Raw genomic sequence first — 27,077 nt, forward strand, 5'->3', positions numbered from 1 at the left:
TTCTACCTACAGATACTGTTCCTTCTTCCTCTGACACCCAGCTTTCCTGAAGGTTAGGCCTAGAATAATTTTCCTCCCTTTACTTCCTTAACAAACAACTCAACAAACAACTTATAACTAGCCTAAATGAACCCAGAAATTTGTTACTTTGGCTTAATTTCTTATTTAGCTCACCTTAATTACGTTGTGGGCCATAGCATGTGTGATATTGATAGAACGGGTGAAACATTCTCTGGCTTCTGAGACCTTCCCCTCACGGAGAAGCTGCTTTCCCTTAAGAAGATTGGCTTGTCTTCTTCTGCAAGATAAAAAAAAAAAGGTGAGAGAAGGACTCAAAAAATTACAATAAAACTATAATTCAAGAATTTTTCCTAGAATAAAAAATGTTTGACTCATTTGAAAGTGCACATCCAATCCTTGAGAATATTAACCCACATCTTTGGGGCTTCTAGACAAAAAGAACAAGGATTTACAGTGCCTATACACACAAGCTTATCATCAGACTTTCCCATAGCAATGCTTCATGTCAAAAGAAAATGGAGTAATGAAGACACTTAAGAAAATGTAAGTCAAGGCTTTTACACCATTAAAACTAACTTTCCAGTGTAAAGGGTGCAACTTTATCAACATACTAAGAACTTGAAGTATACTGTTTCCTGTGAGTTTCTCTGTGGAATCTATTCATACTAGAGGACAAACTATGGAAAAACCAAAATAACATGACATTGATATAAGGACTGTTAATAGCCATCAGCTATATGGTAATCTGTAGACACAAGACTAAATAACTACTGCTCTCTCCCTGTTTAGGGAGAGAGCAGTAGTTATGTGCCCTGACAATGTAGTACCACTATTTTTGAAATGGGGGGAGAGAGTGCACATGCAAAGGAAAGAAAAAGAAACTGTAACAGTTTTCAACAATCATATTGGTAGTGGTAGTATTCGTATTTTATTCTGAATCTATTGTTGAGTATAATGTGGGGTAAAATAAATGAGTTATTATAAGATATTCTAACTTTATTATCCTTGTATCCTTGAAAACAAGGATTCTCAGTATGAAAGAAAGGAGCAACAGACACAATACAGAAAAAGTTAAGTAAAAAAAACCCCTATAGTCTTGAATTTGAATTGAAGTATCAGTATGAACTCATGAAGTTTACCTTTTAAGTAAATGTGCATATACACATACACACAAATTTCCTAGTTCACTTTTAAACTGAGCTCCAGAGATGAGGAGACTTTGTAGAAAAGGATTTTAAATGCCCCTCCCACCACTACAGTGGCACACAGAAAGCTGATCCTACAGAGATAAGTCAGAAAGAGCACTCAGGTCAGAGACAGACAGCTGAAACATTTTTCCTTTCTTGAAGTTAGCAAAAGGAAATAACTCTGTAATTAGAATTAAGAACACCATGGGAGATACCCAGGTGGGATATGGCATGGACTAGTCCCTTAGCCACACTGGTTTAGGGCTGTCACCAATCCTTTAAGAACTAACCTGGAACTTTTTATTAAAAGTATTTTTAATAAACTGTGTATTATTCCTACTAGAATGTGGGTGCAGACAGTATCAGTGAATCCTTTTATAAACTTTATAAAGTTCTGACTTTAAGAATCAGAGGTCACTAAATACAGCTAGATTGAAAAACCTAGACCTGAAGAGCCCTCTCCAATTTGATTCTAGGCCCAGAGATGGCAAAACTAGGCAAGCAGCACTCTCACAAAATGATCACTCAGCGAGGTTTACTTCTATTTGGGGTTAACTCATACTATCTTTAACAACTAAGCCCAGTGCTCTTTCCTGTACAGCACAATGACTCCTGGACCTAAAAACTAACACAGGGTAAAAACAAGAACAGATGAAAAGTGGCAGAATAGGTGCTTCAATAAAATACAGAAATTCTTAAAAAAAAATACAGAAATTCTAAGGTCTGTTATAAAAATACTAGATTCTGTTGAGTTAAATATGAATGATAAAATTTCAATTATAACTACTAAAAGAACAGAAATAGAGTACATCACTTTTCAACTAGAAACAAGAGACAACAATAAGGGTGGAAAAAACAATCAACCCAGAAGTTAAGCAAGGTAGGAGCTATAGATTAGCAATTAATGATCAATGTAAAAAGAATAAAACTCTCCAGTTTTAAAAATGACAAAGATTGACAGAATGGATAAAAAAATTACAGTGATGTGTTCTTTATAGAAGACAAACTTAAAACCAATGACATAGTAAAACTGAAAATAAACAGAAAAAGACATTAGGAACATACAAAAGAAAGTTGTTACTGCTATACAAACATCAGACAGGATAGACTTTGGAACAAAAAAGCATAGTTACTAAAAGAGTCACTGCATATTGCTTCCATTTGCCACAAAAATATAACAAATTCTAAACTTGAATGCAACCAATAAAATAGCTTCAAAATAAACAAAGCAAAAAAAATTGGACAGAACTATAAGGTAATTGACAATTCCACTATCATAGTGAAATTTTAATGTACTTTTCTCAGTAATTGATGAATTAAGTAGACACACATAAAAAACAAACAAAAAAAACATTAAAAAACCCAATAAGGATATGGAAGATTTGAACATTACAGCCAATAAGATTGATTTACTGGACAGACATAAAAGCATCCACTCAACTGAAGAACACACATTCCTTTCTAGCACACATGGAACATTTAAGGAAATCTGTTCATGTCCTAGAGATTAAAACAAGTCTCAACAAACTAAAACAAAAAGAAATTCGTATTATACAGACCACATTGTCAGATCTTAAAAAGTTAAAGAATTAACTTACTCTCTTCTAGACTTCTCCACTTCCTTTTTAGAAGGTAAAGTACATCCATCAAATACCAGGATAGGCTTGATCCCATGAGATAGTAACATATTTACAAATTTCATACAAAATCCTACATACCTATGAAAATGAAGAAAAATAATTAAATGCTTTGCATCTTTAGGTAATACTTTTGCTCTTTTTAAAACCAGATGAGACAGATTATGAAAAGAGGTTTCTGTTTTTTTAAGCAAATGTTTTCACAGGAAATGTAAACTCTAATTTAGACTTGGATCCTAATGGGCTATGGGATATTTGCTTTCCTCATGTGTAGATTAAAAGCCTTTGACATCCCTTTCAGTTCTGACACTGTGTGATTCCATATCTAGCCTTTTTACCCCATTTTCTTTTTTTTTTGCTTTGAGAAATTTCGAATCTATTTAAAAGTTGAAAGAATAGTAGAAAAAAATACGTGATTTCTCCAACAACACCATTATCATATCCAAGAAACTTAACAGCCACAAAATACCATCTAATATACAGTCTACATTAAAATTTGTCTGATTGTCCCAGTATTGTTATAACCAGTGGTGACCTTCTAAATGTCTAACAACAAGTTCTAGAAAAAGTGGTACCTAATATGTAGCATTTGTCAATCCCTGACATGAATATTCTACAGTGGTGGATAAACTACCAATGTGGGCTCACTAAATGCTGAATTGGGAGGAGATGGTGTATAGCCAGCTCATAAAAATTGACTCCAACACAGCACTGCAACAATTTTTTTCCCCAGTCCAGGATGCAAACAAGAATCAGGTATTGCATTTCAATTTTTATTCTGGCAAGACAGTTAAAAATAGTTACATGTATATTCATTCCAGGGTCACATGGATGGCTCAACATATGCAAATCATCACTGTGATACACCACATCAACAAAAGACAAAAACCATGTGAAGATCATCTCAATAGATACAGAAAAAACATTTAACAAAATTCAACATTCATTCATGATAAAAACCCTTACGAGTGAGTATAGAGGGAACATATCTCAACATAATAAAAACTATTTATGACAAACCCACAGCCAATATAATACTCAACGGTGAAAGCTCAAAGCCTTCCTGCTAAAATCTGGAACAAGACAATGATGCCCGCTCTCACCACTTCTCTTCAACATAGTATTAGAAGTCTTTTCCACAGCAATCAGACAAGAAAAAGAAATAAAAGGTATTCAGATTGGTAAGGAAGACATGATACCATACATAGAAAACCATAAAGCTTTCACATAAAAACTACTAGAACTGATAAATGAATTCAGCAAGGTAGCAGGATACAAGATTAACGTACAGAAATCTGTTGCATTTCTTTACACTAACAATGAAATAGCAGAAAGGGAATGTAAACAAACAATCCCTTTTAAAATACTTAGGAATAAACCTCACCAAGGAGGTGAAAGACTTACATGCTGAGAAATACGAAACATTAATAAAGGAAAGTGAAGATGATTCAAAGAAATGGAAAGATATCCCATGCTTTTGGATTGGAAGAATTAATATTGTTAAAATGGCCATACGACCCAAAGCAATCTACAGATTTAATGCAATACCCATCAAAAAACCCAAGACATTTTCACAGAACTAGAACAAATAATCCTAAAATTTATATGGAACCATAGAAGACCCAGAATTGCCAAAGCAATCCTGAGAAAAAAGAAAGCAGGAGGCATAACCCGCCCAGACTTCAGACAATACTACAAAGCTATAGTAATCAAAACCGCATGGTATTGGCACAAAAACAGACATACAGATCAATGGAACCGAATAGAGATCCCAAAAATAAACCCACACACCTATGGACAATTGATCTTCAACAAAGGAGGCAAGAATATACAATGGGGAAAAGACAGTCTCTTCAGCAAGCGGTGTTGGGAGAGTTGGACAGTTGCATGTAAATCAATGAGGCTAGAACATAGACTCACACCATACACAAAAATAAACTCAAAATGGCTTAAAGACAAATATAAGACAAGACACCATAAAACTCCTGGAAGAGAACATAGACAAAACATTCTCTGACATAAATCATACCAATGTTTTCTTAGGTCAGGCTCCCAAGGCAATAGAAATAAAAGCAAAAATAAATAAATGGGACCTAATCAAACTTACAAGATTTTGCACAGAAAAGGAAACCATAAACAAAACAAAAAGACAACATACGGACTGGGAGAAAATATTTGCAAATGATGTGACTGAAAAGGGCTTAATTTCCAAAATATACAAACAGCTCCTACAATTCAATTACAAAAAAACCCCAAACAACCCAATCAAAAAATGGGCAGAAGACCTACATAGACATTTCTCCAAAGAAGACATACAGATGGCTAATAGGCACATGAAAAGATGCTCATCATCACTAATTATTAGAGAAATGCAAATCAAAACAACAGTGAGACAGTGAGGTACCACCTCACACCACAGAATGGCCATCATTAAAACGTCTACAAATAATAAATGCTGGGAAGGTGTGGAGAAAAGGGAATCCTCTTACACTGTTGGTGGGAATATAAATTGGTGCAGTCACTATAGAAAACAGTATGGAGGGAGGTTCCTTAAAAAACTAAGAATAGAGTTGCCACATGATCCAACAATCCCACTCCTGGGCATATACCCAGACAAAACTGTAATTTGAAAAGATACATGCACCCCTATTTTCACAGCAGCACTATTTACAACAGCCAAGACATGGAAACAAACTAAATGTCCATTGACGAATGGATAAAGAAGATGTGGTATACATATAAAAGCAATAAAACGATACCATTTGCAGCAACATGGATGGACCTAGAGATTATCATACTAAGTGAAGTAAGTCAGAAAGAGAAAGACAAATACCATATGATATCACTTACATGTGGAATCTAAAATACAACATGAACGAACACATCTATGAAACAAAAACAGACTCACAAATATAGAGCACAGACTTGTTATTGCCAAAGGGGAGGAGGGGTTGGGGAGGGAAGGATTGGGAGTTTGGGATTAGCAGATGCAAACTATTATATATAGGATGGATAAACAACAAGGTCCTACTGTATAGCACAGGGAACTATTCTCAATATACTGGGATAAACCATAAGGAAAAAGAATTTATATATATGTATAACTGAATTACTTTGCTGTACAGTAGAAATTAAACACAACATTGTAAATCAACTATACTTCAATAAAATTTAAAAACAATAGCTACACGTACAACTTGCATCAATTTTAACTCAAAAGTATGAATAAAAAGACACAATCTTAAAAGATAATCTTCTAAATCAAATATATTCATCTCAATGGAAAATTCACTACATTGTCCTTTTTTTCCTTTTATTGTAAACCAGTGACAACAGACCTTCATTGGTCTACAGAACCAGTGATTGGGACCTACTGATTAAGTATCAAGTAAAAATAGAAGAAAGCAAACATAAAATTGTAATAAATTTTAAAGGAAATTTACTTTTTTATTAAAAACTAGACAGAGGGACTTCCCTGGCAGTCCACTGGTTGGGATTCTGTGCTTCCACTGCAGGGGGCATGGGTTCTATCCCTGGTCAGGGAACTAAGATCCTGCATGTCGTGCAGCGTGGCAAAAAAAAATTACTAGAGAGAATATAAACATCAGACACCTGGTGCCCTCACTTTATATATTTTAGACATCTTTCCAGGTCAGCACATATAGAGTGACATCATTCTTTATTATGGTCATAAAGGTTTATCATAGGCTTATCCAAATTTTCTGACCTTTTCTGGTTAATATCTCCATCCAAAGGTGAAAAAGAAAAGGAAAGTAAACTATCAAATGTGACTTATTAGTTGCAGCGGGAAAAAAAAATTACACAATACTTTGCTGAAAGTCCTGAAACTTTCAAGTTCAATAAACATTTCCTAAACACCTACAACATGGTCAGTCCCATGGAGTTCATCTCTGACAACAAAGGATACTCCCTGTACTCTGGACAACTCTTCCAGTTAGTAAAAAGTCTCAGAATCCTTAAAAATTACCAAAAAACTAGAGATAAAGTTTCCCCCCAGTGAAGACAATTCAAAGAAACACTGAAGGTAGCACTGAAAAACTTGCAGTCTTCAATTGTAATTGCAACTGCTCAAATTTAGTGGTGGAAAAGAAATCACTTTCAAAAAATGATTATAACAGTTGGAGTGGCAGAAGTGCCCAGACTCCTTCAGATCCACACAAACTGTAACAGGTCACTTTTGGTCAAATTAACTTCATAGGCCTGAAAGCCCAAAACATACATTCACCTTTAAATAATGACTTCTCTGCTACTCTCCATCCCTGCTCCCTCCCTCCATCTTCTGTAAACAAAAAGGGTTATTACTGTCCATTGTGCTTAAGTAAATCAGATTAAGATCTGTGAGCCTTTCCTCTAGGAGATAAATTATATATTGCAAAAAAGAAAATACATAATAGTATCCAAATTCCTGTGGGAAATCTCTGTCCAAAAACTATGCTTGCTTGTTTTTCTAGTGTTTCTATTTAAAAAATAAAGAGGACATTGGTCCTGCCTCAAAAGAGGTCACAGAGTTATGACTGGATGTCAACATGGTCACCAGTTTTGGCCCCAAGTGAAGTAAAAGGGAGTCAGAACACCTTGTCCCTTAGAAGCAACTGCCTTGTTTTGCTAATAGAGCTTAGTAATGTGTTGTCTGTACCCAAGAAAGTAGGAGTCTGAAATCACCATGGATTTTTAGAATATTGTTAAAAAGTTTATCTTAGATAAAGAATAAAGAAGACAGTCTTTATCCATTAGTGTCCTAATACTCTGGCTTAGTAGAAAGAATGAAAACTCGGACTATAACATAGAAGGAAATGTTCCCTGATTTGGCAATATTCTAAAGCACATACTCTCACGTCTTGATAAACCTGGCATTGAATAAAAATGATCCCTTTCTGAAAAAAAGGCATTATAAGTCTCATTCTTAATTGGCAATGAATTAATATAAGGTCCAAACTTACTTATCGGTAGGTTCACCTTTGGCTAGTTTTTCAGCACAAGCAACAGCTCCTTTGTGAAGCCAGCAGTATGTATCCACAGCTACTACCTTCCCTTTATACTTCCTCATGTGGATAGGTTCAGAAGCTTCTTTGATAAATTGCAGTAATCCTTGTATCCCCATAGTGCCAAGTTAACTACATGATATGAAAAGAGAAAGGCAAAATTTAAAGCAAAATATATTTACCCAAAAGTGTTGGAAAAATAAAGAAAATGAGCTTGGAAACTGATATAGCAACTATTATCGTTCAGATATTTGAGAATCATGCTCTTAAATATTTTAAGTGGGCTCCTCCGTGTCAAACAATTTCCATAGTGTAGAATATTTAGCCTAATCACTAATACTCTCTAATGCCACTTCATAGTTCCTTAATGTTTATTCTTTCTAAAGTGCCTTCCCACTTGGAATCATAACATTTGCTCCAAGCCCTTAACACACTATGAAGCAAGCAGAAGGTACTAAAAAAGTATGAGTCTGTCTTCTCTACAAAAAGGCACTGTTAAAATCTATAAAACTGTGTATGCTATACCACATTGCCTCTACACAGGTATTATAAGAAATAACATGCAAAACAGTTTGTAGAACATTTTAACTGAAAAATAAAATAATCAAACACAATTATAGAACAAAAGCTGTACTTTTCTAGGACTGAAATTTACTGCCATCAGAACGCTTTATTCCAAGCAATGAACGTTCTGTTTATAAGCAGTGGTCGGTGGAGTCCAGGGGCAACTCCACTGGACTCTCTGAAAGCTATCCGCAAATAATGTGAAACCGTGCCTGCTGTGCAAATAGTTTCAAGAAAAATGTTTTAGCTTCCCACCCTCTTCCGTCTAGGTTGCAGCCCCCAAGCCCTTTCTATATGGAAACCTGTAGCTGCCAGTCCTTTCCCAAGCAACTATTGCCCCTTCCCCCAACTCCCCTGATAAAAAAGTAAAAGCAGTAGACACTGAGCAGCTGCTCAGCATTTCCTAAAATAAATCTCTCCCATAAGGCATTACGTTTGGGAGGAAAGGAAGAAAGTACAGGATCAGAAGTCAGACTTACCCTGTTGAAACCCTGTATCAAAGCTGTGATACTCTAGTTCAGCAGTTCTCAAATTTCAATTCTTGGCACATTCTCAACTCCACTCCTAGGGACTATGATTCACTAGTCCTGGAGTGAGGTGTGAATTCTAAATTTTAAATGTGGCAGGTAATTTGGACGCAGGAGGTCCTCTAGCCACAGTTTAGGAAAAACAATTAGTCTCCTACCTCTCAGATGTTCCTGAAAAGAGTTTTCTTTCTCTTTGGAAAACTGACATAGTATATACATTTCGTGAAACTTACATTTTTTTCTAAGTTAGGTAAATATTCTCGAATAAATGTTTCCTCTTCAGCACAATGAGAACGATGGGGCGCCTTAGGCACAAAGCATCCTCAGGAGACCGCCCGCAGCACCATGTAGTAGTGACAGCACAATGTCACCGCTCCATCCCGTCTCACAGGGATTGGCAGGGCGGCCCACAAGCCCTTTCCAGGAGACACGTTCCTTTGGCCTGCACAACGTTGAGAAAACAATGTACTTGTCAACCATTTGGAAGCTGGGAGGTTGCATGTAAAACTGACCTGATAGCTTCCGCAGGAAAACGAGAGGACCCTCCCTCGGTTCGCCGAACCGCAGCCCTGGCCAGGCCGAGCGCGCTCCCCCGGCCCATACACCGCCGCACTACAAATTCATTTCAGGGATGCCCCCCAGCCCCGCGCCGCCCTCAGGGCCACTGCAGGGTCCGGGAACGCGTGAGACCCTCCCCTTCAGCCCCGAAGATCCGGATCCCGAGGGCAGGGGAGGGAACCAGGGGGGACCTACCGCGCGCCCTGCACAGCCCGCTCTGCTCGCTTCCCGGGTAGGTCCCCCGCCGTCCGTCCGAGGGCAGCCCGGTGAGGGCTCAGAAGCCTATCCCCACGGCCCCCACTCGCCTGGGCCGGAGCACGCTAGAGGGCTGCGGGGAACTCAAGGGGCAGGGGCGCAGGGACGCAGCTGTGCACTGCCAGCCCGACCTTTCAATTTGCGCGGGATGGCCCGAGACCCCGCCCAGAGGAAGTGACGTCACGCCCTTGCGCTGCCGGCTCCGCCTCCTACGGCCTCCCGCTTCCGGCCTGAGCCCGAACCTAGCCTCCTGGATTCGGCATGCTGCAGCTGCAACGTCTTGAACCCCGGGGCAGCCTTCTGGAGGGGTGAGCGGAGCTGGCTCTGCTGGCTAACAGGGCACGGCGCCTGGGATGCGCAGTGAGTTCCTCTCGCGGGCTGCTGGGAGTCGAGGCTCTCTCCCCACTGCGGCCTCAGGTCCGAGCGCTGAAGCTCTGAGAGGTCCGCAGCGTGTTTGTGTTGAGGTTTCTAAACTTTAAAAGGGTCCCTGCTGGAATTGTCCCTAGTCCTTGTGTTGTCCTGCTAACCCTGGTTCTTGACAGACAGCTGCACGTGGGCTCCAGGGACACAGAAAGTGCAGTTTGAGATATTTATTCCCTGGACCCTTCCTGTAGACTTTGGGAAAGGGAGGGAGCGCTTACTAAATAATTTAACTGATAAGTGACAGAGAGTCTTTCCTTAACCGGGCTGGCCAGGCTTCTCTGTCCTCTTCGCAAAGCCTCAACCTTGGCATGTAAAGACTTGAACAAGCACTAACATGGTCTTTTAACATCAAATCCACATCCCTCGAGTGACCCCAGCCCCATTTGAAGTGCCTGCCTGAGAAAGCTCAAGGGTGCCAAAAGAATTTAGCATTTGTTCCGGTCAACATCCTAAGATAGGATCTCTACCCCAACGTTTCTAGGAGGGGAGGAGCCTAACTGCCATAAATTCTGGTTAGCAATCCCAGGTGAGTCTCCAATTCTCCTTCCCGATTCTTTTTTGTTTTTCACTCCCTGCCTCTACTGAGCCACCACTCACTTACACCCCCATTTCCTCTTGTAACTACCCAGTAACTTATGTACAAATCCAGGGTGAGTTCATTTCATGCTTGACAATTTTCCCTGTTGCAATATATTATTCACTAAAATCTGTCCTGACTGCTTTACCTAGTGTCCAGCTTTGTTTACCTTTGGCCTGGGGAAACTATAACCAGTCATGAAAATGGGCCTATGGTGCACAGACTTTAAAGACGTTTGTGACTTTGGTGGCGGAAGCTTCAGGTCCTCATAATGCTGTAGACCTAGTTACTGTCTTCTTAGAAATATTGTGGTAAAAAGAAATTGGGAAGAACCTTAGGTCAGACCACAGAGTATACTCTGGGCCCAGAGATGGGCACGAATGATAATTCAGACTCAATTTAAGGAGTTAAAGGGGAAGAAGTGATCACATTTTTAAAAATGCTCCCTTTTTGACTGCCTACTGTATGTTTCTCTCAGGTTTCTTTTTAAAGTCTTTTCATGATCAGTCTAACATCTATCATGTCAACATATTACCTTATAAATTGTTGGAAAGGTGCCACTTGGGGAAGTGTGCTTAGTGGGAGCAAGGCTGCCTCCCCTAGTCTGGTCTGAAGAGCTGAGGCTAGGAGAGGAGGTCAGAAAAATTATCTTCCCTTGTGATTCTAACAGCTGAATAGTGGTAGACCTCACTCTGGACCAGCTTGGAGCTGACTGTAGTGGAAGGTGGGGGACAGTTCCAAACTGTAGGTTGAAGAGGAACTTAAGTGTGAGTGGGATGTGTTTGTCAGTAGTCAGTTTGGACTGACTACCTACTGTAAGTACTGCTTCAATCTGTCAGATCCAAGCAAGAGTATGCCACACATGGGGGTCTTAGGAAGGAGCCCAGATATCAAAAATGTGCCCACAGCATCATGAAACTAACATAGGTTACTGCCTTACACACAATCCTTATCTTTATTACTAATTTGACTCCAAAGGTACCAGACTGGATTCTTGGCTTCAGTGTTTAAAAACTAAAAAAGAAAACACCAGTTAACAGTGATTTCATAAACAGAATATTTTTTTTCTTTGCGAAGATAAAACCATTTGAATCCATTCATGCAATTACTTACTACACGCCTTTGGTGTGCCTGTCAGTACTAGGTGGTATGGGGAACGCAAAGAACTGGTTGCTGTCTTCAGGCAAAGTAGGATCTAATTCTGTAGACAAAATGTATATTCATCAAAAAATTAAATCATAACTCATGATGATGTGTTATTAAATTCTGAAATGAGTGGTACACAGCACAAATTATCAGCTTAAGATTCAGTCTTACCAGCTCTATGAACTCTTCCCTGACATGTGCCCAAACATCCTGTGATGACCTCTGCCCTGACCCTTCTCATACTATTTTATTTGACTTTGTCCCTCAGATTTACCAAATAATAATACAGGCCCAGTTACAGATGAATTTCAGATAAACAACAGATATATTTTTAGTATAAGTATGTCTAGTGCAATATCTGAGACATATTCTAAAAAAAAAAATTCCATGTTTATCTGAAATTCAGATGTACCTGGACAGCTGTATACGTACCACATCTTTATCCATTCACCCATCAGTAGACACTTATGTTGTTTTCATATCCTGACTCTTGTAAATAATGCAGTAATGAACATAGGGGTGTATATAATTTTCGAAGTAATGTTTTCAGGTTCTTTGAATAAATACCCAGAAGTGGAATTGCTGGGTCATATGGTAGTTCCAATTTTAAGTTTTTGAGGAATCTCCATACTGTTTTCCATAGTAGCCGCACCAATAGTGTACAAGGGTTCCTTTTTCTCCATATCCTCTCCAACATTTATTTCTTGTCTTTTCAATAATAGCCATTCTAACAGATGTGAGGTGATGTATCATTGTGGTTTTGATTTGCATTTCCATAATAATTAGTGTGGTTGGACATCTTTCCATATGCTTGTTGGCCATTTTATGTCTTCTTTGGGAGAATGTCTATTCAGATCCTCTGCCCATTTTTGTATTGGGTTGTTTGGGTTTGTTTTTTGGTTTTTTTGATGTTGAGTTGCATGAGTTTTTTGTATATATTTTGGATGTTAACCCCTTAACAGCTACATGATTTGCAGATTTCTTCCCATACTGTAGGTTACCTTTTTGTTTTGATGCTGGTTTCTTTCATTGCACAGAAGCTTTTTAGTTTGATGTAGTCCCATTTGTTTATTTTTGCTTTTGTGTCACTTGCCTTTGAAGTCAGATCCAAAAAAAACCCACGAAGATAGATATCAATGAGGTTACTGCCTATGTTTTCTTCTGGAAATTTTATGGTTTCAGGTCTTACATTCTAGTCTTTAATCCATTTTCAGTTAATTTATGTATATGGTATAAGGTAGTGGTCTAGTTTCATTCCTTGCACGTGGCTGTCCAGTTTTCCCAGCACCATTTATTGAAGAGACTATCCTTTCTCCATTGTATGTTCTTTGTACCTTTGTTGTAAATTAGTTGTCCATATATGTATGGGTTTATTTCTGAGCTCTCAATTTTGTTCCATTGAGCTGTGTGTTTGTTTTTGTGCCAGTACCAATCTGTTTTGATATCTATAGCTTTGTAGTATAGTTTGAAATCAGGAAGTGTGATACCTCTAGCTTTGTTCTTCTATCTCAAGATTATTTTGCCTGATGGAGATCTATTGTGGTTCCATACAAATTTTAGAATTATTTGCTCTAGTTCTGTGAAATACGCCATTGGAATTTTGGTAGTTTGCATCGAGTCTATGCTGCTTTGGGACAGGGACATTTTAACAATATTCTTTCATCCATGAACATGGAATATCTTTCCATTTATTTGTGTTTTCTTTAATTTCTTTCATTAGTGCCTTATGGTTTCCAGTGTGTAGGTCTTTCACTTCCCTGGTTAAATTTATTCCCAGGTATTTTATTGTTTTTCATGTAATTGTAAATGGGATTATTTTTGTTTCTCTTTTTGATAGTTTGTTATCAGTGTATAGAAATGTTACAAATCTGTATGTTGATTTTATAAACTGAAACTTAACTGAATTTATTTATTCTAACAGTTTTTTGGTGGAGTATTTAGGATTTTCTATATGTAGTATGTCATCTGCAAAAAGGACAGTTTTGCTTCTTCATTTATGATTTGGATGCCTTTTCTTTTTCTTGTCTAATTGTGATGAGGACTTCCAATACTATGTTGAATAAAAGTGGCAAGAGTGAGCATGCTTGTCTTGTTCCTCATCTTAGAGGAAAAGCTTTCAGCTTGTTACAGCTGAGTGTGATGTTAGCTGTGGGTTTGTCACTTATGGCCTTTATTATGTTGAGGTACATTCTATACCCCCTTTGTTGAGAGTTTTTATCATAAGTGGATGTTGAGTTTTATCAAAATTTTTTGCATCTATTGAAATGATCATATGGTTTTTATCCTTAATTTTGTTAATGTGGTAATCATTGATAGGTATGTACTTATTGCCATTTCATTGTTTTCTGGTTGTTTTTGTAGTTTCTCCCTGTTCCTTTCTACTCTTTCTGTCTTTTCTTGTTTCTTGATGGTTTACTTTGGTGTTATGTTTAGATATGTTTAGTTTTCTTTCTCATTTTCTTTTGTATAATTACTATAAGTCTTTTTGGTTACTGTGAGTTTCACCTATAACATCTTATGTAAGTAGCAGCCTGTTTTAAGTTGGTAGCAACTTAAATTTAAAGATATTCCAAAGCTTTATTTTTTGCCACCCTCCCCTGCATGTTTTGTGTTTTCAGTGACACATTTTACATCTTTTTATTTTATGCATTCCTGAACTATTTATTGTAACTTAGTTAATTTTCCTACTCTTTTAACATTCATACTTGCTTTACAACTGATTGATCCACTACTTTTATTAATATTTGCCTTTTCCAGTGAGATTTTTACTTCCGCATGTTTTCTTATTATTATTTAGTGCCATTTCTTTTCAGCTTAAGGAAGTTTCTTTATCATTTCTTGTAGGGCCATTTTAGTGAGGATGAACTCCTTTAGCTTTCACTTATCTGGGAAACTCCTGATCTCTCTTTCAATTCTGAATGATAACTTGCTGGGTAGGGAATTCTTGGTTGGAAGTTTTTTCCCCTTCAGCAGTTTGACTTTGTCATGCTTCCTCCTTCCAGCCTGTAAAGTTTCTACTGAAAATCTGCTGATAACCCTATGGGGTTTCCCTTTTATGCTACAAGTTGTTTTTCTCTTACTGCTTTTAGGATTCTCTCTTTGTCTTTAACTTTTACCATTTTAATTATAATGTGTCTTGGTGTTACCTTTTTGGGTTTATATTTCCTGTACCTGGATGTCTGTTTTCTTCCCCAAATTAGGGAAGTTTTCAGTTACTATTTCTTCAATTAACTTTTCTGGCCCTTTCTCTTTCTCTTCTTCTAGAACCCTATAATGTAAATGTCATTCTGCTTGATGTTATCCCAAAGGTCCCTTAAAATGTCCTCAGGGCTTCCCTGGTGGCGCAGTGGTTGAGAGTCCGCCTGCCGATGCAGGGGACGCGGGTTCCTGCCCCGGTCCGGGAAGATCCCACATGCCGCGGAGCGGCTGGGCCCGTGAGCCATGGCCGCTGCGCCTGCGCGTCCGGAGCCTGTGCTCCGCAACGGGAGAGGCAACAGTGAGAGGCCCGCTTACTGCCAAAAAAAAAAAAAAAAAAAAAAAAAAAAGAAAAAAAATGTCCTCATTTTTAAAAAGTTCTTTTTACATTTTGCTGTTCTGTCTGGGTGAGTTCCATTGCTTTGTCTTTCAGTTCTCTGATTCATTCTTCTACTTCATCCAGTCTGCTGTTGAACCCCTCTAGTGTATTTTTCAGTTCATTTATAATTTCTGTTTGGTTCTTTCTTATATTTTCTGTCTCTTTGTTGAAGTTCTCATTGTGTTCATTCATTCTTCTCCTGAGTTCAGTAAGCATCTTTATGACCATTACTTTTAACTCTTTATTAAGTAGATTGTTTATCTCCACTTCTTTTAGTTCTTTTTCTGAGATTTTGTCTTGTTCTTTTTATTGGAACATATTCCTCTGTCTCATTTTGTCTAGTTTGCTGTGTTTGTTTCTTTGCATTAGGTCAACTATCCATCTCTTCCAGTCTTCAAGTAATGAATTTATTTAGGAGATGTCCTGTGGGGCTCAGAAGTGCAATCTCACTTGGCTACCAGAGCCAGGCACTCAAGGGTTGTCCTGTGTGTAAGCTGTGTGAACCCTCCTGTTGTGGCAGGGCCACAGCTGCTGCTGTGTGCACTGGTGGGTGGGGCGGCCCCTGGCCAGGACGCAGGGTGCCTGGCTGTGGCTGCTGGGCAGCTCTGGTTTTTTAAATATTCTATCTTGCTGAAAGATCATGTACCCTGATCCCTGATATTTAATTTGGAAAATATTGCCTCCATTGTTTTGAAGCAGTGTATTCTAAGATGTGGAATAAGGGAGGTGATTTAGGACCCTAGAACTCAGTGATGTGATCACTTGCAGCCTCTCTGGGATGCCCTCCTAACTTTACCTTGTTTCAGGCAAGGTTGCTACAGTCACAGCTGAACAGCATCTCCCCAACTGCCATACTTATGCACATGTCAGCACTTTACAAGAAGAGATGTGGGAATGGAGGTTCTTTTCAGTCAGCAAGGGAAGGCCTTTTTTCAGAGCCCAACTTCCCTCCAAGCCAGGGAGACACAGAATTGGGGATGACCTCAAGTTCTGGGTAGGTCAGCATCCTTTTGTCCTAGAGTTGTGAGGACTGTGTTTTCATTTTTTTCTCTGTTGAACTCAATATGAATGTTTGAAATGGGGTTCTTAAAGTATAAGAGATAGTTATGGAAAAGTGAGCAGAGGTGGTGATGGTTATATAGACATAGAACAGAATGCTTTTTTTGTCTGAGTGATTATTAACAGCTCTAGTTTTCTGACTGAGGAACTTATTTTTTAGCTCAATTAGATTAATTTATTTACACTTAATTGTTATTACATTTTTAGATTATTTTAACTGAATGGCTTTTTCATTGTATTTTTACAGTTACTTTTATTATATCACGTGATTCTTATAATGTTAATATGAAATTTGCTTTTTAAATAAATTTACATTAAATATGAGTCAATGTAAAGAAAACCTACTAAGTAAATAATAGGACAGGTGTTTCTTATTTATGGCAAATATGGGAGTTTCCAAAACAGTCATTTCTCTCTTCTTCAAAATTACCCTTTGGCTATTGTCCCATTTCTCACCTCCCATTGTAAAATTTCTTGAAAGAATTGTGTGTACTTGCTATATCATATTCTTCCATTCATTACTGTATATTTTTCTTTTTTAAATTTTTTGTATAACATTTGTACAGAAAGGTTCGCAAATGCTAAGCAAATTACCACAAAATGAACATACATATTACCTCCACTCAACCCTCCCAAAAGACCCTTTGTATCCCCCTTTCCAATTACAAATATCTCTGTTCTCCTCAAAGGCAACTGTAATCTTTCTTCTAACTGTATGAACTAATTTTGCCTTTTTTGTAAAGTTTATGTAAGTGAAATCATGCAGTTTTTCTTCTTTAGCTTTGGCCTTTCTTTGCCTAATACTATGTTTGAGATTCATCCATATTATTGAAAGAACCTATAGTCTTTTTTCTTTTCTGTTTCTATGTGCAATTCCATTATATAAATGTAATTTATCCATTCTACTACTAATAGATATCTGAGTTGTCTCCAGGTTTGGGCTATTATTAGTAATGCTTCTATGGACATTCTTGTGTCTTCAATTCCTGATGTTCTTGCTGCTGCTTACTCTACTTAGCCACACTAGTTTCCTTGTCATTCCTTGAACATTCCAGATACACACCCACCTGTAGGCCTTTGCATGTGCTGTTCCTTCTTCCTAGAATGTTCTTCCACTAGATATCCACATGACCTGCTCCACTTCTCTCAGGCCTTTGCTGAAAAAGTTCCCTCTCAGTGAGGCATTCTCTAACCATTAAATTGTAATTCCTCTGCTTACCCTGGGTCACCCAATTTTCCTTTCTCTGACTTTTTTTTTCTCCATGTTACCTTCCATAATTTGGAATATTATGTATTTTAATAATCTATTTGTTCACTGACCCTCTCCCTTCCCACTATAATGAGAGCTCTACAAGGGCAGAGAGTTTTGTCTGTGTAAGCAGCTCTTTGCAGGAAATTGCCCACAGCAGGAGACCTCTTTTTTCTTGCCACTTTAGCAAAGCTATGTTGTAACTAATCTTAAGCCAGGCACCTCCATACTCTACTCATGTCCAGCCTAAGCACACCTTTCAGATCTTTTGATCACACAATATGTTGCTTCACCTGTTGGTTCTTTTCATAGATCAAAGAAGTAAAAATGAAGAATAAATAACCAACAGATGACCAGATCACTCCCCTACCTTCCCCTTCAGTAATCTTGCAAACAAACTGTGTGAATGAGGTAGTATTTATAGAAAGATCACGAGTCAACAAGCTTCCACACAGTAGGAGACGGCTACAAGTATGACTCCCTATGTCTGTGATTAACTGAGATTACTTCTCCTTTTCCCTTTAAAAACTTTCATGGCCAAGCAGAATCTTCAGAGTTGGTTTTAGGGGACATGAGTCTGCCTCCTCCCCATATTGCCAGCTTTCCTGATTAAAAGCAACTTTCCATTCTACCAACACTTGCCTCTTGGACATTGATTTTCGAGGAGCAAGCAGCCAAACCTGAGTTCGGTAACATCTGTATTCTATAACACTACCTGGCACAGAGTAGATTCTCAGTAAATTCTGGTTGAATGAATGAATATTGAAATTATCTACTAGGGACTTCCCTGGTGGCACAGTGGTTAGGACTCCCCGCTCCCAATGCAGGGGGCCCAGGTTCGATTGCTGGTTAGGGAACTACATCCAACATGCATGCCACAACTAAGAGTTCGCATGCCACAACTAAGGAGCCCATGTGCCACAACTAAGGAGCCCGTGAGCCACAACTAGTGAGCCCGCCCAGCACAACCAAATAAATAAATAAATATTTTTTAAAAAGAAATTATCTACTAGCCTGTATCTGAAAGTAGTCACTGATATTTTTAGAACTTTGGGTAATAAAGCTATTTGCAAAGTTACTTGACTGTCAAAGAATCAAAAGGTTGTCAACATGAGTATTATTTGAATAATCTGGGACATCAGATGCAAAAAGAATAGATGTAGGTTTTTATTCCCTCCTATGAAGGGAAAACGATTTTTAAACAGCCTTTTTTTTTTTCCTTTGCAAAAACCTATGTAGTGCATTTACACAAAATGACACCTCTAAAAAATAATATAGTTGGTCCCAAAATACACATTTTAGAGAAACTGGCATAGGTATTTGGCAGAGCTCTCTTTTAAGGGATTGAAATATTATAATAAACAGCAAATCTCTATCTTAATCTGTATAAATTATAAGTTTTACTGTAAGAGTCCTGAATTATAACACTTAGAAAACACTTAGTATGTTTCAGGTTTGTTGTATATTTTACCTGCTTGACTTGTTTAACACTCATAACAATACTATGAGGTTGGTAAATTTATTATCCCCATTTTACAGATGAGACAAGTGAACTACAAAGTGATCTGAACTCAAGGTAGTTTAGCTATAGACTATGTGCTTTTAATCACTACCTTTCAATGGCTACTATATGTACTTACCATAGAGAAATAGAGAGATATCAGGTTAACATTTTCAAAGTTATCAATTTACTGATCCCCTTCAGAATTATTTTAGTTTCATTTTTGAGATGATTTGCGAAGAAGAAAGGAAAGGAACTTTTATTTAGAATGTACTGTGTTTTGGGACCTCCCTCGTGGCACAGTGGTTAAGAATCTGCCTCCTAATGCAGGGGACATAGGTTCGAGCCCTGGTCCGGGAAGATCCCACATGCCGCGGAGTAACTAAGCTCGTGCACCAAAACTGCTGAACTCGTGAGCCACAACTACTGAAGCCCGCATGTCTAGAGCCCATGCTCCGCGACATGAGAAGCCACTGCAATGAGAAGCCCTCACACCGCAACAAAGAGTAGCCCCTGCTCACCACAACTAGAGAAAGCCTGTGTGCAGCAACGAAGACCCAATGCAGCCATAAATAAATAAATAAAATATTTTTTTTAAAAGTTCTGTGTTTTGCATGTTGTACCTTATTTAATCCTCAGAATAGGTCTAAAAGGTAAATAAGTAAATAAGCTTATCATAAATACTATATGATGTGAATCAAATGTGATTCAAATCTAGGTCTGCTTCACTCCAAAAGTGTATATTCTTCACAATGACACATAGCTACATGAACTGGCATTACCCAGTGAACAGTGGAAATGAAGGAGAGGAGGTTCAGTACACAGTTTCAGCTGGGAGCAGGCTATAATGGGGCTGGGGAATCAGGAAGACTGTAGACACAATTCCAACTGGAAATTTCTGGATCCACAGATCTTTTTTTCTGACCTTGGCCCTCAGAGCTATTATACATTTCCAGGTGAGTGCTAAGTAAATGTGCGGGACAGGGCCTCTGATCACAACCAGGCTAACTCTTCCTTCTTATATGAGATCTTTAATAAATCATACGTCTTGGGGCCCAGTGGCTTAGACTGAGGAAGCTCCTCTTCCTGCTATTGGAGCAGCAATCAAATCTCTTAATGATTCTCAGTGTTACCATAACTTTTTCATGGCCCAGGATTATTCACTTGTCTCAACACTTCAACTTTTTGGTTTGGGGAAAAAAAATACAAAAAGCAAAAAGGTCAGAGAAAGCCGTCCACTTTCCTGGTGAGCTTGGGATCAGTCATACCATAGGCATGAAATGGTTATTGCTTTTTTGACTTTAGTGGGAAGGTGTGACTTGTAACAGGATATCAAAATAATAGTTCCAAGGTAAGCTGATGGAGGATATTTATTCACCAGATAGCTCAAGGTATCCTTCTATTGAAAAACTCAGTAAAATGTAACCTGGAGCAGTGAAACAGACATCAATACATCAATGAAATGTGAAAAAATAGTAACATATTGCTTAATGAGGTGACATTCAAGACTGAAAGGCTCAGCTTGAACAAAGGAGTCACACTTATTATAAGGCAAAGAGTGGTACTTGTGTGGTGAGAGTCAAATTCTACATGAAGCAGCTGCTCTCAGAATGAAAGAGTAATGAATTTTTGTCTACTTATTGAGTACTTAGCCAGCTGTTCTATTTTCAGAACCAAAAGATAAATAAATGCTTTATTTTCAGCATTTAAAATCTATAAAATGTTTTTACCAGACATCTGTGGCCAATTTTTCCATTGTCCTTTTGTGTGTGTGTGTGTATATATATATATATATATATATATATATATGCGTATCTATATGTGTGTAGATGTCTTCTGTTATTCCTTATATACTACTTACTTGGTAAAGAGTTTAAACTCTGGACATATATTACTTGGATTAAAATCTAGACTACACAGTATTAGCTGTTTGTTAGCTGACTTTGGAAAAATTTCTTAGTTTATTTTTCAACACTGAAAACTGGGACAAAATCTAACCAAACTGCTTCGTAGAATTGTGAAGATTAAATGAGGTAATGTAAAGCAAATGCAGTGTCCTAATATTGGTTAAGTGAAAAAAAGCCCACAATACTTAATTGTATAGAGTGATCTATAGTTTGCCAAGAGGTTTCACACGCTTCTCATTTGGTCTTTTTTTTTTTTGGCTGCACCGTGCAGCTTTTGGCATCTTAGTTCCCTGACCAGGGATTGAATCCTTGCTCCCTGCAGTGGAAGCGTGGAGTCCTAACCCCTGGACAGCCAGGGAGTTTCCCTCATTAGGTCTTCAGTTACCTGGTGTGGGACTTCCCTGGTGGTCCAGTGGTTAAGACTCTGCGCTTCCACTGCAGGCGGCACAGGTTCAATCCCTGGTCAGGGAAATAAGATCCCACGTGCCAGGTGGCACAGCCAAAAAGATAAAAATAAGTGAATAAATAATTATTCAGAAATAACTGAATTGGTTAAATAAAAATTGTGCCTGGGTTTCCCTGGTGGCGCAGTGGTTGAGAGTCCGCCTGCCGATGCAGGGGACATGGGTTCGAGCGCCGGTCCAGGAGGATCCCACATGCCGCGGAGCGGCTGGGCCCGTGAGCCATGGCCGCTGAGCCTGCGCGTCCGGAGCCTGTGCTCCGCAACGGGAGAGGCCACAACAGTGAGAGGCCCGCGTCCCGCAAAAAAAAAAAAAGAAAAAAAGAAAAAAATTGTGCCTATGCATATTATTACCCATTTCTGGAAACTTACTGGGACTTAGAATATTTGGTTACCTAAGGGAAGGAAATTGAAATTTACTGAGCAGAAGTCTCTTGGTTGTAAATGACAGAAACTCAACTCACATTAGCTCTTATAATGAAGTTATCCCCTCTGTTATGGGTTGAATTTGGTCTCCCCCCAACCCCCCCAAAAATGATATGTTGAAGCTCTAACTCCCAGTATTTCAGAATGTGACCTTATTTGGAGATAAGATTATTATAGAAGTAATTACTTTAAAATGAGATCATTAGGGTATGCCCTAATGTGACTGTTGTCCTTATGAAAAGGGGAATTTGGACACATGCACAGAGGGAAAACAATGTGAAGAGACACAGGGAGGAAATGGCCATCTACAAGGCAAGCAGAGAGATCTGGAACAGGTTCTTCTTTCATAGTCCTCAGAAGGAACCAATGTGCTGACACCTTGATTTTGGATTTCTATCCTCCAGAACTGTGAAACAATAATTTTTTATTGTTTAAGCCATTTGATTTGTGGTACTTTGTTACAGCAGCCTTACCAAAATAAGCACCTTCTTGTACCTCAGTAGTTCAGGAGTAGCTTAAGGATTTAGATATGGGTGGATCTAAGGAATATAGTGATATCATTAAGATTTTATATAATTCTTCATCTCTTTTTCCTCTGTGCTGCTTTTACTATATTTCATCAATTCTAAAGTGCACATTTTCCCTCTCATTTTCACATCTCTGAAGTCAGCATGTAACTTACATTTTCTTTTTACATTTCTTCATTCTTAGTGGAACATTAAAAAATGGTCTGTCATAATTAATAGCATTTTAGGAAATCTTAGAGTGTTTATGGGCAGGCTCTGCATGTGGGCATTCTTGGCAGCTCAGAGCTTGATATCTAAGTCACTTAGCAACCCCTATGGAACAAGGGAGCCTTTTCCCAATTGTCTCAGCAAATGACCCAGAACAAATGTTCATTGGCTCTAATTGATCTGGCTTTGGTTATACTCAAGCTTAAAAATCAGAGTTGGGTAGGAAGGGGCAGGTAGACTCAGCACCATTGAAATCTCATGACCCAAGAGTAGTAAAGGTGTGATTTCCCAAAGGTGTTTGTTCACAACCTCGGGAGTTCCCCAGGTGAAATTCAAAACTGACCCCCGTACATGGAGGGCAAGAAAAAACCAAAGAGGCAGACCACTCCAGATTGGTAGGAGGCAGGTTTAATAAGAGGATTTACATAACAGGCTTGTCTTGGGTGGCCTCCACTCCTGTCTGCCAGAATATTAGTCTACTGAGAGGCCTTAACAGGGTTCAGTAATGCATGCAGTCCAGATGGTCTCAGCAGCACATGACTGTCTCCAGGTTGTGTCCTTGAAACAGCAGTTAGTAGGACAGTAGTAGGCTGAACATACATTCCAGGGATGGTTGGGGTTAAGGAGCCTTAGATTGCCAGGGTCCAGCTCTCAGGTCAACCAGCAGTCACATTCTGTTGATGACCTCCTCCAAAAAAAAAAATAAGTGTTGTTACCAAGAGGGGTGCTGAATGCTCTAGAAGGCCTGTATTACCACAAAGTACCTGCCTGTGCCAAGCATTGTCACATTACATGTCCTTAATCACCCTACCCATTTCACTAATCAGGAAACTGAGGCCCAGAGAATGATAGACCTACTGGCAGTGCTGAATGTTACCAAATAGTTATAAAGTGCTTATAGTGTATACGACATTCTCCTAAGGGCTACAAATACAGGGATGAATACTGTCCTTGAGCCTAAGATACTTAAGAGACCAGCTTGCCCTGAAATAAAAGTGAACCACAACAGAAATAGGAACAGTGTACTATGAAATAATTAAATCTTCCTTGGCAGAAAGGAGGGATCCAATATGGGATAGAAGCTGAGAAAGATTCTTTTCACACTCTTTTAAAAAACCTTTCTTGCACTTGTGACAAATTACATCAGCACACCAGGAAGCAAAGATATTAAATATTGCAAAGAACCTGGTACATGGAAAGTATGAAATATTTATGGAATGAGTGATTGAAAGAGTGATGTGGGTATCACTTGAAAAAGCTAAATGTCATTAGGACTTGGTGTTGTTTTACAGGCTCTGAGTCTTTAGCTCCATGTGCATTTTTCAGAGTCGGTCATTGTATCCAGGAGTTCCATCTTGCTCATTTCCATCTGATTTCAAGGGGACTTATAGCTCTGAAGTTTGCACTGTCTTTTTCTCTGAATTTTGAATAACTTCCTTCTGTTCTTTTTAGCTATTTCATTATGAATCATCTCCTCATATTAATAGAAACTTGTTTTCCAAAATCTGTTGCATTTAGTTTTCAAAAAAATTTTACCAGGTCATAATTATAGTTCACTACTGCTCTGCTTGATTAGTTTTCAGAAATAAAATATGTAATGACTTTAGAAAACATATAGACTTTTGTAAAAGTTTGGGTCTCAGTCTGTAATAAGATGATATATATTTTCATTTCTACTCTACTGATTTGTGATGATCACATTTTACAATGGCAAAGTAGCTAGCTTGTTTCCACATCACTGCCCTCCAAGCATCCTTGCTCTTCCCTCCCCTACTTTCTGGAATCACTCTTTTCCATCTCTGAGATGCTCACTACCCAGTTGTACTTTCATGATATTCAGTGTCATTGATAGGACCCTTGCCCATTACCACGGCTGATAGTCTCAATTACCTTTACAAAATTAAAATTTGAGTTTATTGACTCTCAGAGTTATTTTGGAGTTGGATTTCTTTTCTAGACAAACCACCTCCAGCTGGTCTCTAGGCTGACCTATTTCTGCTCACTGGAGACAAGATCATCAGCTACTGAGGCTTGTCTCAAGAAGTGTCTCAGTCATGGTGAACCTACCATATTCCATTGTGAGTCTGTCTCCATTAGGCATGGACTTAGGTTTTCTGCATCAAAATTCCTGGAAGATAGTGTAAAATTTGTAACTATTTTTGGCAAAAGCATACCTGGGTTTGTATAAGCCAGATGTAATTACCCTAATCTCAAGCCGTTTTATCTTTATAAACCTATCTTCAGTAGCTCTTCAAATGACAATTACTTTTCTGACATTTTGGATTTACAGGTTTATCTGTAACTGATACTAGTGAAACGCTGCTATATAGCTTCCTAGAAATTATCAGAACCACCTAGAGATCCCTTTTGGGTGGAAACTAGTGATATAAAGCACCTTACGTTTGAAAAGGGCACTCGCTGTATTCATCAAAAATTATCAGATTGAGTGACCTTTTGATATTGAACGTTCATGGAGCACAGATCATCTATTGCTTCTGTCTTACTCTGCACATCAGAGCTCCTCTAAGGATCTGAATGTAGCAGTCAGAATCCTGGTGGACCACAAGCCCACCTTTTCTTTCACTGTTTCTTTGTAAAGGTCTGGCTCCTTAAGATCAGCAAGCATAAGATTGCTCCTGGCAATTTCTCTGTCATCCTTAGGTGGCATTTCTTAGACCAGATGGCATGTCCTTCCTCAGATTACCTGTTCATCACAAGTCAAGATGCCCTCATGCCTCCTAAATCAATGCATATTTTCTAACTATATTGGAAATATATATTTTTGCAGTAACCTTAGGAAAATACAGAAATGTGTAGCAAAGAAACAAAAATCCTCAGTAATACTGTAGTACTACTATTTAGAGATAACTGCTTTTAACATTTGATGTATTTTCTGGCACTGTATATAAGTGTATTCTATAATTTTATATGTTTCTCAGATATCATTATTTCATGAGCATGTTCCTGTACAGTAAAAATTCTTTGAACACATTATATATTCCTTCATTATGAATGTATCAATGATTTACCTCTTTACCTATTGCTGGATGCTTAGATGTTATCTTTTATTGTAAATAGTGGACATATTTATAACTTTATTATCTTATCCAGTGACCTACTTAAGATAAATTTCTTGAAGAGGAATTGCAGAATTAAAGGGTTTGATTATCTTTATCTTTAACGTTCTTCATATATACTGCTAGGTTGCCCTTCAGGAAAGCATTAGCAATTTAAACTACCAGCTCTTTATGAATACCTCTTTCAATATTCCCCCAATAACGTAGAATATTTTCATTAAAATTTTTTTGACTGTATGACAGATGAAAGATGTTATCACACTTTTCTTTTACATTTTATTTCTTTGGGTACTAAGAAGTTGAACATTGTTTCTCATATGTTTTTTCCTTATTTGCATTTATTTTGTATGTTCACTCTATATCCTTTGCCTATTTTTTCTATAAGGTTGTTAAAGTTTTCTTTTCTGATATTGGACCTCAGCTGAAAAGAGTTGAGCTAATGATACTTCTCTTTTCATGTACATTACCAGCCTTACTCCCTTTTATCTTGACTCCTGATTCCCATTTTACTCCCCCTCCCTCCTACTAGGAAACACATAGGCAAGTTTCCTAGTGTATTCAGTGAATATCCTTTCATTTATGTAAGTTGTTATAAAATGTGTACTATTGTAAGCATGTATTTTCATAAATCAAATGGTATTACATATTACAGTTAATTCTGTTGCTTAGTTTTACTTAGTACAATTTTTAAAATCCATTTGTATTGCTCTGTGTATATCTTGTACTTTATTTCTTATTGCTGCAAACTATTCCATGGTGGGTGCTTTCACCATATTTTCCCCAGGTACTTCTCCAACGAGGGTCACTCTGATGTCTCCCAGATTTCATCTCCACTGTGCCACTGTAAACAATGCCACAATAAACATACCTCTGCATACTATACTGCTTTCAAGCTTGTGAGAATTTGGGGGGAATATATGTAGAGATATAGACACACACACACATACACAAACATACACAACACACACCCAGGAGTAGAATTGCTAGGTCATAGCAAATTTGACTAACCTGCCAATTGCTTTTCAGATGGTATTTCCAGTATGAATTCCCACCAGCAGTGCATGAGAGTTCTGAAATCCCTACATTCTTTCTACACTTACGGTCCACTCTAACAAGTAAGAGTGATAAATTATTGTTTTAATTTGCATTTCTCTGACTGCTAATGAATTTGAGCATTGCTTTTTAGGTTTTC

At 38.1% G+C, this 27,077-nt stretch overlaps 2 protein-coding genes across 14 annotated transcripts in view; one reads left to right on the forward strand and one right to left on the reverse strand.

Moving 5' to 3' along the window:
* The window catches only part of EXO1 (exonuclease 1), a 41,315-nt gene extending 31,432 nt beyond the window's left edge, over nucleotides 1-9,883 (reverse strand). For both annotated transcript variants that reach the window (XM_007107889.3, XM_007107888.3), the window contains exons 1-5: nucleotides 9,693-9,883; nucleotides 9,173-9,381; nucleotides 7,807-7,980; nucleotides 2,807-2,926; nucleotides 175-298 (exon numbers count right to left, since the gene is read on the reverse strand). In XM_007107889.3, the coding sequence (XP_007107951.2) occupies nucleotides 175-298; nucleotides 2,807-2,926; nucleotides 7,807-7,967 (405 nt within the window). In that variant the 5' untranslated portion in view covers nucleotides 7,968-7,980; nucleotides 9,173-9,381; nucleotides 9,693-9,883. The remainder of the gene's footprint in view (nucleotides 1-174; nucleotides 299-2,806; nucleotides 2,927-7,806; nucleotides 7,981-9,172; nucleotides 9,382-9,692) is intronic.
* Nucleotides 9,884-9,964: 81 nt separating this feature from the next.
* Nucleotides 9,965-27,077, forward strand: part of LOC102975635 (protein-L-isoaspartate(D-aspartate) O-methyltransferase-like) — a 194,397-nt gene continuing 177,284 nt past the window's right edge. For 8 of the 12 annotated variants that reach the window (XR_008617092.1, XR_008617096.1, XR_008617094.1 and 5 more), the window contains exons 1-2: nucleotides 9,965-10,112; nucleotides 26,912-27,000. Coding sequence is in view for 1 of the 12 variants with exons in the window: in XM_028488662.2 (XP_028344463.1) it covers nucleotides 10,106-10,112 (7 nt within the window). In the remaining 11 variants the exon portion in view is untranslated. Of the gene's footprint in view, nucleotides 10,113-10,656; nucleotides 10,702-19,611; nucleotides 19,879-26,911; nucleotides 27,001-27,077 lie in introns of those variants that run through there. The other 4 variants (XR_003679452.2, XR_003679450.2, XR_003679457.2 and 1 more) reach the window with 4 other exon arrangements.

This window comes from Physeter macrocephalus, chromosome 4, assembly GCF_002837175.3.
Source record: "Physeter macrocephalus isolate SW-GA chromosome 4, ASM283717v5, whole genome shotgun sequence".
NCBI classification, from domain to species: Eukaryota; Metazoa; Chordata; class Mammalia; order Artiodactyla; family Physeteridae; genus Physeter; species Physeter macrocephalus.